The sequence below is a fragment of the Sarcophilus harrisii genome, chromosome 4, assembly GCF_902635505.1.
Source record: "Sarcophilus harrisii chromosome 4, mSarHar1.11, whole genome shotgun sequence".
Taxonomy (NCBI): Eukaryota; Metazoa; Chordata; class Mammalia; order Dasyuromorphia; family Dasyuridae; genus Sarcophilus; species Sarcophilus harrisii.
The window spans coordinates 415,081,065-415,093,723 of NC_045429.1; the positions used below are offsets into that span (position 1 = coordinate 415,081,065).

The 12,659-nt window shown below is 37.2% G+C and overlaps 1 protein-coding gene across 3 annotated transcripts in view; it reads right to left on the minus strand.

Annotated features, from left to right (window-relative positions):
* Positions 1–6,723: 6,723 nt before the first annotated feature.
* The window catches only part of ST7L (suppression of tumorigenicity 7 like), a 59,908-nt gene continuing 53,972 nt past the window's right edge, over positions 6,724–12,659 (minus strand). Inside the window, exons 15-17 of one of the 3 annotated variants that reach the window (XR_004234019.1) lie at positions 10,507–10,651; positions 8,679–8,715; positions 6,724–7,926 (exon numbers count right to left, since the gene is read on the minus strand). Coding sequence is in view for 1 of the 3 variants with exons in the window: in XM_031967304.1 (XP_031823164.1) it covers positions 10,646–10,651 (6 nt within the window). In the remaining 2 variants the exon portion in view is untranslated. Of the gene's footprint in view, positions 8,716–9,404; positions 10,652–12,659 lie in introns of those variants that run through there. The other 2 variants (XR_004234018.1, XM_031967304.1) reach the window with 2 other exon arrangements.

Here is a 12,659-nt window from a genome sequence, read left to right on the forward strand (position 1 = left end):
GACTTCTCAGGCTGTATCCCATAAATGTAGTACTATTTCAATTTGAAGGAAGCAAAGGTGACCCTTATTTCCTATAATATTTATGTTTAACCATAAAGAATACAAACATATGAAATGGAAATATGGCAACAAATATAAAAATTATTGTGTGAAGTTTCTGTCCCAGAGCAGTAAGTCTGACACTTTACTATATATTCTCAATCTCTACAGGAATAGGAAACTACCTATTTAAAGATAAAGTTCACCCAAATGGTAGTAAACATGAAAACCTTTCATGATGACTGGATGAACAAGGGAAAACATTCATCCTGACTCCTCTTCTTTCATAGGAATCTCAATAGTATGATTCTTGAAAAGGAGAGGTCTTAGGGAATGCTGATTGACTTCTTGGATCATTATGCCTTAGTGTGTGATATCACACAAAGGAAGTTGGGGTATGGAAAGAAACATTTGAAAATAGCTTAACTTCTTAAGCTAAGATAGATGTAATGAATCTAAACCAAAAAGAACAGTGTACGGAGGATCAGAACTCATCTAGTCTAACAGCACCATTTTACAGACAGGAGATGAGGTGATTTGCTTAAGATCGCACCACTCGCAGTGACAGAACAGCCAGGTCCCAGGTCTCCTGCCTCCAAACCTGTCCTACAAGTCACTTCATGCAAGGAAGGGATTTTCTAGGACTATGATGCTATTCTATTTTAGATAGCACATGGCTTATGAATTTAGCAACACTCTAAAAACAATCTGAAAATGAATGAAGATCAAGACAGCTTAAACGTTTAAGAGACATCTCTCCCTTCCTCTCCCCTCGCAATACTTTTTTCACAAGCCCACTCTTCTGGCCACAGACCTAAAAGAACTACAGAAGAATATCTCTTCAGGTATTCAAGCCCACAAATTGAAGGTTGTACATGGTGGACTTTGTGTTTTGTTTTGTTTTGTTTTCCTTCAGGGCATTACAATAGCTACAGTATATGACTGCCAAATTAATAAGAAAAACCTTCAAAGTGAGGGTCCAATTGAATAAGAATCCCTGGGCTCTCAACAAGTGAAAAAAGAACCCAAAGGGGTCAGCGTCAAATAAATAAAAAATCCTGCCAATTTTTATCTGAGGGCAAGGTTTTGACTTGGAGGCCCCCCAGCAACCAAGGCCAAATTACATGTAAGATTAGCAAAGCCTCTGTATCCATGTTCCAGTAGAACATTTTTCTATTTCATTGTATCTAGAAGAGAAAAAAAATTAGTGATGGATTTGTCAGCCAAGAACTAACCTTCAAGTCTGAAGGGTCTCTAATATCTATGGACTAAAACTTAATTGTGAAGGGACTGCCAGAAAACAAAAACTTAAGCCCAGGGGCTTTAGCAGGGGAATCGGTATCTAAGGCTATCTGAGCTGAGGACAAGGGCTGGCACATTCCCAATGAGGAATAACTGAAAAGTGTGAAAGAGTACCCCCTAGCTTCCTGACATACTCTTTTCTCTGGAGGGATAATTTCTTTCCTTGAACATCACCCGAATGCTATGCTGAGGAAGCTTAGTTAAACCACACCTGTTCTACGCTTTGAACTGTATCAAGTTTTAAAGTCCCAATCTATCCTTAATAATCCAGTCTATGGAAGAGAGCAGAAGAGCATGGCCCACCTTCCCAAGCAAAGTGACTTAAATTCTACCTGAGGGGACCACCTGAAGCAGGAGGATGTTGCCTGAAGTAGCAGCCAGCCATCTAGACAGCTGGGAATGGGGTGACTTTAATGTTGAGAAATCAAGAAGGGGCAGTTTCACTTTCAGCTCCAAACAGTTCTGGTCTGGCTTAAGTCAGAGCAAATATCGTTACCATTTAACCTTTCCTTGAAGTTTCTTCTGCTTGAAGGAAGACACCTTGGGTTTCTCAACTGACAGCACACCAACCTCTGTAATTATTCTTGACCTCTAAAAATCCCACTTTTGCAGCTAAGAATCATGAACTGCGATATTTAAGTCATAAGCAAAATTGCAAAACACCCCTGTCAAAGTTCTTCCCTTTTCCTCAGGAAAAGGAGCATGCCCATACTGGAAGGGTAAGATAATTATTACTAAGAACCAGTAGTATTGGCATTTACACTTTAAGTTCTCCTGCCAGATTCAGAACCACCTTTATAAGCCTTGAAATTCCACAGGCAGGCCTTTGTGACTGATTCATTAAACAAGAGGTGAATGGATAGAGAGCCCTGAAGATTAGTTATCAGAAAACATACCTAGAATTTTACCAGAAGCAGATTTATTTTGCTTCAGTAAAATCTATCCTTAAGTTTTCTCACAAGCTTTCCTTTCGGTCCCAAAAGTGGCAAAACTGAGATTGAAACAGAAGATACACATTTTATACCTTAAGAAAAAAAAAAAAAAAAAAAGGAAAAAAAAGGAAAACCACTTCAGAAAGTCAATCAGAGCAACAATAGAAATCCAATTTGAACCACCAGGAAACCAGTGGGTACATGTTTCTCCAGCCCTGCTTTTTCATTTTAGACCAAGAGTTGCTGAGTCCAATAAACTCCATAGAGTTGCACGAGTGTCTGTGATATAAATGACTGAATGGCATTCTTTCTTACAATTGTAAACCAGCAAGGACATGACTGAAATCAGACCTCGCTGCGGTTCTGAGGGCAGAAAAGCCAAGTTATTTTGCTTACTCTGCTGTAGTAGTCCTGCAAACAGACTTCTACTGTGAAGAAATTCCCACAGCAACAAATTTGTTTGCCATTGGAAATTACATTCCTGATATCTGAATGCCTTTTCCATTCTTCTCACCTAATCCAACAAACATTTATTAAGCACCTATTGCACACAAAGCACTGGGGATGACGATAATTTTTAAAAGCCAAACAAACAGTCCTTACCTTCAAGAAGCTCATGTTCTATATTAAAATATTCAAAGAGATAAGCAAATGTATACATGAAAATTTCAGAAAGAGAGTGAGTGCTCTAAACCTCTAATTACTAGGTGGATGAAGAAAGGCTTCCTATAGGAAATAGCCTATTAGTTGAGCTTTAAAGAAATTAGGAATTCTAACAGAGAGAGAGGAGGGAGTACATTCTGGGGGAGACAGTCTGAGTAAGGTCTGGATACAGAAGGAAGAAAATAAACTTTTATGAATCACCCACTATATATCACTGTGCTAAGCACTTTACAAATATCTAACTTGATCCTCACACCAGCCCTATCATTTTTCCCATTTTACAATTAAGGAGACTGAGGCAAGCAAAGGTTAGGCCTTATCCAGCATTACAGCCAGTAAGTACCTGAGGCTGGATAAGAACAGTGCTTTCACACCTTGCCACCTACCTGCCTCCATAGTTTATAGAGGAGATGAAACACCAGATTTGGAGAAAGTGAGGAGGTCAGCTTGGCTACCACACAATGTGTGAAGAGGAGAAACATTAAATAGGCTAGAAAAATAATTTTGGAGCCAAATTGTGAAGGCCTTTCAATGTCAAACGGAGGAATTTGTGTTTTACTTGATGGCAATAGGGAACAAGTGAAGATTCTTAAGCAAGAAAGTAATGTGCTCAAATGAGCTGTAACAGCATATTAGCAGCTGATTAGAAAATGGAGAGATAGAAAGCTGGAAAGCCAATCAGAAAGCTGTCAAAATAGTCCAGTGAGGAATAATAAGGGACAGAACAAAAGCAGTGACTGTGTGTTTGAAAGAAGGGGATTAATGGGGGATATCCATTCTCTCCTTAAAACTTGATTCCAAATTTGCCTTCCCTCCCCCAACCTCCTGCAAAGCTTCCCTAATTAAGCTTTTATTTTTCATCCTTCCAACATTTCAATATTTGAAGGGCCATAGCCCTTCAAAAGTCAGCTGACATTCCATGACCAAGGACATGTCTCATTACGGTTACAAAGATCAGAAGCTCCAAATTTTAGTCTTAATTTAGTAAACAACTCAATTTACAGGTTCAAAAAGTTTAAGTTGTTCTATTCAATAAAACATTCAATGAGTGTCACTGATAGGCAAGATTGGTAGAAGTGGAAGATATGGAGATGTATAAAAACTGTTCCTATCCTCAAGGAACTTCTAATTACAGGTACACAAACAATTATAATATAATGCAGAATGAGTTAGATGCCATAAAAGAGGAATAACTAAGATCCTTTGAGAGTACAGAAATCTAATACACTTATTTGGATCGGGGGAAAGACTTCCTTAATGGATAAGGAAGGGACTTTATGTTGACCCTTAAAGGATGGGAAGAATTTCAAAACAAGTTGGGAATGAGGACGCTGAAGGTGAGGAAAAACACATTCTAGATAGAAAGGGTAAAAAAAAAGCAAAGAAAGGGAAGCTAGACATAAGGGCCAATTCTTCTGAGAAATGAATAGTTCAATTTGTCTGGAATATGAAGGGGAGGTAGCAGGAAACAAGGCTGGAAAGTTAGGTTGGAAAAAGATTATGATGGAAGACTTTGAATTCCAGGCTGCATTTGTGTCATTATTTTATAAACATTAGGAAGCCACTCAAGTGTTATTATAAGCAAAGAAATGATTACATCTATGGTAGAGGAAGATTATTCTCGTGAAGGAGAAAGACGTTCTGGAGGAGACAGTCTGCAGTAGGGAGATTGGTTACACAATGTACGCCTGAGTCATCTAGACTTTTACTCAGCACCTATGTGGGGGTCTCCTGTACTAAGGAAATGAGAGCACTGATCTCCAGCCACAAGCCTATGAGGTTTGGAGTCCCGTCTAGATCAGGATCTCGGGTCCTGTGGATTTTTCAGTGAAGCACAAGGTGAAGCCCTCTGCTGAGATGGGATGTCATGGACAGCTTGGGAAGAGCAGAAATAAGAATAAAGGATGGGTTTGGAGCAAGGTGGGTGAAGGTCAATTCAGGAATTGAGAAGGCAGGTGACGGTGATAATCCAGGATTATGGCCTAGAAAACAGCAATAGAATGGAGGTACAAGGGACTCCAGGGTAAGGGGCAGCTTAATGTTGAAATGAATAACTCAAGAGTGAAGACTTTGAAGGGAGGAGAATGGAACCAAGGGATGGCCTAGAAAGTCAGGGAGTAATGAAGTAATTGCAATTGTCCTAAATAAGGGGGGGGGGGTGTAACAGTGGGAATGGAAAGAAGGGAACATAATGGAAGATTGATGTATTATTAGAACTAGAAGGGATCTTAGTGCTCTAAGCCCCAACTTCTTAATTAAGATTCTAGATGTGGCCTCAACAATGTGAGGGTTGCAAAATTATTATCTATTACCAGTAAATGTTTGATAAATACCTATTTTATAAGTTTCTATATGATACATATATCTAATTTCTAATTATATCTATATATATATATCTAATATAGATCTATATATAGATCTATATATAGATCTATATATCTAATATATATCTAATTTCTTTAGAGAAAAGGTATCATGAGTGGAAAAAGTTTAAGAAGCCCTGATGTAGTCCAAATCCCTAATTTTACAGATGAGGCAACTCTGCTATAGGAAAGTTAAATGACTTTAGTCATTCAATTTATTAGTTAAATGACTTACCTAACATCATAATGGGAACTAGCTGATGTTGAACTTCCTTTTTTAACTCCTGGGATATGGCTCTTTTGCATGTCACAAAACTCCCAACCCACCCCCCCAAAAAAAACCCAAACCCTCAAAAAGTGAGTATTGGACTATATGATGACCAGTTCTGATGGACCTGGCCATCCTCAGCAATGAGATCAACCAAATCATTTCCAATGGAGCAGTAATGAACTGAACCAGCTACGCCCAGCGAAAGAACTCTGGGAGATGACTAAAAACCATTACATTGAATTCCCAATCCCTATATTTATGCCCACCTGCATTTTTGATTTCCTTCACAAGCTAATTGTACAATATTTCAGAGTCTGATTCTTTTTGTACAGCAAAATAACGTTTTGGTCATGTATACTTATTGTGTATCTAATTTATATTTAAATATATTTAACATCTACTGGTCATCCTGCCATCTGGGGGAGGGAGTGGGGGGTAAGAGGTGAAAAATTGGAACAAGAGGTTTGGCAATTGTTAATGCTGTAAAGTTACCCATATATATAACCTGTAAATAAAAGGCTATTAAATAAAATTAAATTAAATTTTAAAAAAAAGTGAGTATTGGGTCCAAGGAGAAGGAAAAATAAGAGGCATTTAAGAAAAATGTAAAAATCAAGAGAAGTAACAAGTTTATGGAAGAGGAAGAAGACTGAGTTGAATTTTTTAGAACATGCTTAGTTTGAGGTTCTGTCACAATAGTGAGGTGGAAATGTCCTTCAAACAGAAATGCAAATGTGGAGCTTAGGAGAAAGGATACAGGTTCAGAAATACAAATCTAGGATATATCTCCACTGAGGGAATAGCTGAAAGCACAGGTGAAAGAGAATGTCAGGGGGGTTGAGGAGATGCACCTCTGCACATATGGCAACAAACAGAATTTTTAGAAACCCATTTGTGAATGGGAAGAGGAAAGGAAACCAAAAAAAAGGAGATAAAAGACTGCTCAGAAAGACAGGAGAACCAAGAAAGCATAGTAACATGGAACAAAGCAGAAATAGATTTTAATGAATATTAAGAGCTGCAAAGAAGTCAAGGACTGAGGACAATTAATAAAAGATCAATAACTCTGGTGATCTGACCACCAGTAGAACTAAGTTCCTTGAGGGCAGGAACTGCAAACTTAAAAAAAAAAAAAAAAAAAAAAAAAGTGACTTTGTAAATGTAGTACTGGACCGGGACAGATTTTCTGTATCCCCAGCACACAGCACAGTACCTAGAACATTATAGATTCTTGATAACATGGTTATTGGTTGCTTAATGTTTGTTGAATGAATGTTACTGATGAATGTTCAGAGAGTAGTTTCAGTAGAGTTATAAAACAAATCAAGTGGAGACTATAGAGGTAGTAAATGTATTTTACATCTTGCAAGCTTTTGGCAACAAAGGGGCAGTGGCCTGAAGGTATAACAGTCCAAAAGATGTACTATTTTATTTTTAAGAATAGGGGAGATCTATGGATATTTGTAAATAAAAAGGATCAAGTGGAGAGATAGATTCCATTTCTAAGAAAGGGGATAACTAATAGGATAAAGTACCAGAAAATACAGATAGGAATGGAATAAAAAACACAAGGAAATTACTTCTTCCTGAGATAATTAGGGAAGGAGGAGCTGATGGATGAAGACAATATTTGAAATGTGTCTTTAAAATAATCTTCCAAGTGGGGGACAGAGGGAGAAAATTATAAATTATGGGGAAAAGGAACAAGGATTCAAGAGGCTACTAGAGAAAATCCTAGCAAACTGAGATTGAACAAGAGCTATGGACCAGAACAGAGTGGTTTAGCTAAAGCCAGTCAGGAAAATTTTGCAATGAAAAAGTCAGCAAGATTACATGATTTTGTCTCTTAAAATGTTTCCTTGATGTTTTTTTCTCCTTTTGTACCCCTGTCCTTTCCCAGGGACTACTGCCTCACACCCTCTCATTTCCACTTTTATCTCTCACCCAAGCCATAGATCTCTCTTTTGTAGTAGATACTAACAGGAAAGACAAATGCATTGTTTGGTCTGGAAATGTCATTATTTTCCCCAGCATATTCAGATCATGTACCGAGGGCAGAGAAAGTCAATTAAATATAAGAAGCGGAATGGTTGTGGAAGGTCCCTGGGGGTGCTATGTGGGTTCCTGGGTCGGATTCAGTCCTGTCTCACTCTTCAGGATTTCGGGTTTTCTTGGTAAAGATACTGGCTTTGCTATTTCCTTCTCCAGCTCGTTTTTAATGAGGCAACCGAGACAAAAGGGGTACAGTGACTTGCCCAGAATCACACAGCTGAGGGTCAATAAGCATCTGTCTGAGGTATCATTTGAATCCAGGTCTTCCTGGCTCCAGGCAGGCTCCTAAGAAAGGCTATCCAACCTGGCAAAAAGTGGAAAGAAGCCGTGATGTGGTCACAGAGCCCAGGTACAACTCTCAGTGCTTCTAAATGACCTTAGGGAAGCTTCTTCACCTCTCTAGGATCCCAGTTTCCACATCTATAAAGTGAAGGAATTGGGGTCCAATCTATAAAGTTGGAATTGATGACCACTACAATTCCTCACCCTCCCAAATCCTATGACTCTATGAATTCTAGGATTCCAGTAAGAATATGATTGAAATAATTGATCAGGCTAGGTAGGGAGGAATGAGAACCCAGCAGAGGTTGAGGGATTGGGAGAAAAGAAGACTAAAGAACAGGTGCAGTATGAGGGAGGTTAAGAAGGTGCAAAACCCAGGGCAGGGGACTTTCTAATTTAAAATGTTAGGGTGTAGCTGTCCCAGGTGAGGATAAGGTTTAGGATGGGGCAGTACTGGTGGGCAGTTTAAGGGGAGGGGAGATGAAGGTCATTGGAAGGAAGAGAAAAACTGAGATAAGCTTTAAAAGAAATTTACCAGTACAGCTAATAATGCAGTTAAAATAAAATTGCTAAGAATCACAACAAATAGTACAATTTTACATATATTTATAAATCGGTGTCAAATGGAGGCCCTCGCCAGTGGGGTAAGGGATGGGCAAAATTAAATTTTAGAAAATGTAACCCCCAAAATAATAATAAAGAATAAATGGCCGTGTGCCTCTGAATAGATGCATGATTTGGAGCTCCAACTTCCCAACAGAAAAATGAGCCTACCTTTTATCCCCAGACTGTGGTGAAGATCTGAGAAACTCTGTGAAAGCACATCAGGAAAAAGGATGCAAATTGAATCCAAATGGTTCTGTATTTGGTATTTCAATGTTAACTATTCTTGTGAACTTGATTCTTTTTTAAACATTATAAATCTGATCTTGAAAGAAAAACTCCATTCAAAGAGAAATCTTAAAACCATATTGAATATCCCCCTAAAATCCCATTCTTTATCTCCATCCACCATCTCATTACTCTTTATATCTATGACTTTCTACTTATCTCTACTTATGACTCACAATCTGGGTTGGGTTTGTTTTAAAAAAAAAAAAAGTGATGTTTTTTCCTAAAACAAAGGGTTGGTAAGGCTTCCTAATAGGAATTGTGATATAACCAATTAAGACCAACTTTACCAGGCAAAATTGCTTTGCAGTCTACCCAACCTAAAGGCCAGTTATAAAAATAATAAAGGTGGCAGAAGCACAACTAATCTCCCCACTCATTGTCAGCAAGGGCACAACAGCTTGTATCTAAGTCAGTATTTGAATTCAGGACTTAATGGGATTATAGATTTAGATCATGAAAGGATCTCAAAGGCCACTGAACCTATTCCCTGAATTTTACAGTTAAGGACACTGAGGCTAGAGAAGTTAAGTGGTTTTTCTCAATTTACCAAACAGAATAAAAACAGTACTAACAGTTTGTAGATGACCAGGAAATAAAAAGATCACAGAGATGTTGAATGTTTTGAGGCACGATTTGAAGCCAGGTCTTTGGGACCCCTAGTCCAATGCTCCACCCCATTACACCGCTTCTCATTAAGTAATAAATAACATTAGTAAACAGTAGTTAATCAAGAAGTTCTAAACTTGGAACATTCCCTTTGAGGGGGGAAAGATAATTTTAAATATACCACTAAATAAAGAAAGAGAGGTTTTATGAACAAATATTTAATGGATAATACAGATCGGGAAAAGGGGAGTACTTTTCATGAACTGCCCTATGGGGAAAGGACTCTGCTCTTTGTTTCTATGTCCATAAGGCAATAAAAATTGCACTGATTTTTTCATCTTTTTCTTAGAAGAAGGAATTTTAGGGGAGAAAGGAGAAGTAGCAGTAATATTATGAATTCTTCAATCTAATATCTTTTTTAAATAAGAATACAAAAAAGACACCCATAGCCATACCCATATCCCTTGTCTTTGAACACTGAGAAATCCAATATATTTTGTTCCAACTCCTTAGTTACCATAGAAAATCAAAAGAATGCTAAGAGCTTGCTGATGATAAGAAAGTATATAAAAAAAAAAAGTACAATAAAAAAAAATGAATACAAGTATCAGGGATGGAAGAAAAACTCATACAGTTGAAAATTCAGACTTGCCTCCTAGAAGGCTCATTTTATTCATAAGAATCCCACTGAAAAAAAACTCTGGTACAGCATAACCTCAACAGGAAGTTACAGAACAATGCTTTCAGGAGAAAAATCTCAGTTGAAATTTTTTTAGGGGGCAGGGGAGGACGAAAACATATCATTTTTGCCATATGAATTTGCATGCAATGTAGAAATTCATTTCCAAAATAATCAATTTTCATACAAAGTCATCTGTAAGTTGTCAATTTCAGGACTGTGACACGTGCAAAAAAGGCACACATCAATTATAGCTATTCAGGCTTTCTGAGACAAGATATTATTTTAAAAGACTCCCTACCACTTAGGAATTATCCAGATAACTTCCTAAAGTTGTACTCTGTCAAAATGGCACTATATCAAGTAAGGCTAAATGCTGGGCATAACAATGTTTTATTAAGCATACTTAATAACTATATTTACCATTTCTTCTTCCACTGGTATCTTGTCAAATAAAGCCAGGATCAAAAATTAATTTTGCTCTGGAGAAAATTATACATCCAGAAGGACCTTCTTTTAGTGACCACTCAGGGAGGGCAACACTTGGCATTCATATCTTTATTCAAAACTAAATGCAATTTTGGAAGAAAAAAGTTAATTATTTTTGGGAAAGAGTTGAAGGAGCCCAAGACAAAAATTTTACATAGAGGTTCTTTGTTAGTGTAACATTTGACCTATCTCTTTGGAAATCATACAACTTGGCTAATGCAGCCCTTAAAGAATTAATCAAGCAGATTGTTGGGCCCTAGCTACACTGGAGCTAGCCAATTATAAGTTGCTCAGAAATTCATCACTGGCATGTCCAACTACATTTTCCCACATAAAGATTAGAAGAACTATGTGGAAACGGGGCCCACTCCCTGAGCAGCATAACTATAATACATAGTGAGTAGGACAAAAATTTAGTGAAGGGTTGCTTTGGGGAGGGGGTCAGGAAATCTTTCTGATTCTCTACTTACACATTTACAGCATCTTCTTCCACAGTTTCATAGGCTTCCCCTCTTTTGCTAAATCCAAACTATGGCATTTTTAAATTCATAAACAATTCTGTCACATGAAGAAACCTAGCTCTCTTACTGTATTATTATTCCTGGCTAGTGAGCAATAGCTGACACCTTCAATGTCTTCTCTTTGGAGTGCTGATGATAAGGAGAAGGTTCAATCAAATGCTAATGAATAAGGAGGAAGTCTGCTTTACAAAAAAGAAAAAAGGAAACAAGGGGAGTAGGGCTGGCTTTTTAAAGGAACGTGCAGAATCATTCCTGAGGAAAAGTTCTTCTCAGATAACAGGAATCATATTACAATTCAACTATATCGTTCACTACCCTTACTCTGAATTTTAATATTTAACATAGCAAGTAAGAAAAGAAAACTATTGTTTAAGGCAATCCTTCCTTTTTCAGACATTTTGGCAAAGAAGAATATCAAGTGTGGTATCAGCATGTTCTGCTTCTTATCTTCTTTCTCTTTCTTTATTTGATGTTAGACGAAGTTTTCATAATATCCAAGAAAAAATTTCAGTTTTGTAAAAGTGAAGTCAAGTTCTATAAAGTACAATATCATTTAAATGAGCATGTAACATCAATCCTTTTTGGTTCATTTTGGGGGTAATGAATTCCATGTCATTGGAGATCTTTATGTAGAAGTTAATCATCTGGATAATCCATGTTATTTGGGATTTTTATGATTTGGACAGAGGTTAAACTAGCTGACTTCCAAAATATCTTCCAGTTCTAACATTTTATGACTTTTTTAAGTCGAAAGATTCAAAATTTCTTAAAAACAGTTTAGAAAAAAAATAAATTTTTGTAACAATTTTATAAAGCTCCAGTTGGAAGGAGGGAAATGAGAGATAATCCAGTTGGAAGGAGGGAAATGAGAGATAATCTTAATGGTGAAATAAACTCACCAAGAAAAATTTCTGAAAGGTTTTCCTTGACTAAACAAGCATGCTTCAAAAACTCATCCCCAATTTCTGTTGTGTTGCTCTCTCTAACAAATGTCTTAAGGACTCAATGAATGCCTGACAATAGGCAGCTGGTAAATTAGGAATGAGTTGTTTCAAAAGTTCATTTATAATTAGGCTGTATAGAATTTAATGGATTTTTCTTATAACTGGAAAGTGCTAAGTGGTTAAGTTTCCAGTCCATCCCACAAAAGATTATATAATCAGTAAAATACCTACAGTGTTTCAAGAATAGCAAATTACCACTTCTAGAAGTTTCTAAGAGAAAATGCAAGAACAGATCTTCCCTTTCTGTGTACATGAATGGGAGACCAAATTATCCATTTGTATAAGAAAGATTACATTAGTTATTTCTGACAGCTCTCTTCTCCCCCACCCAAAGTCAACTGGTTCCACCAAAATCAATGGGCAGGTGAATGGAAGGAGTAGAGAAGTAACAGATAATGAAAGTGGCTCACTTCCCAGTAACTATAGGTAAATTCATAAACTGAAAACTTTCTTGCTTAGTACCCCATCTATAACAGTTAGATAATTCCCTCTAAATGACAATATCTCAGTATTAATCAAAAGCTATTTTTTGTCTTCTCACAACTTTAGAAATTTTAAGATC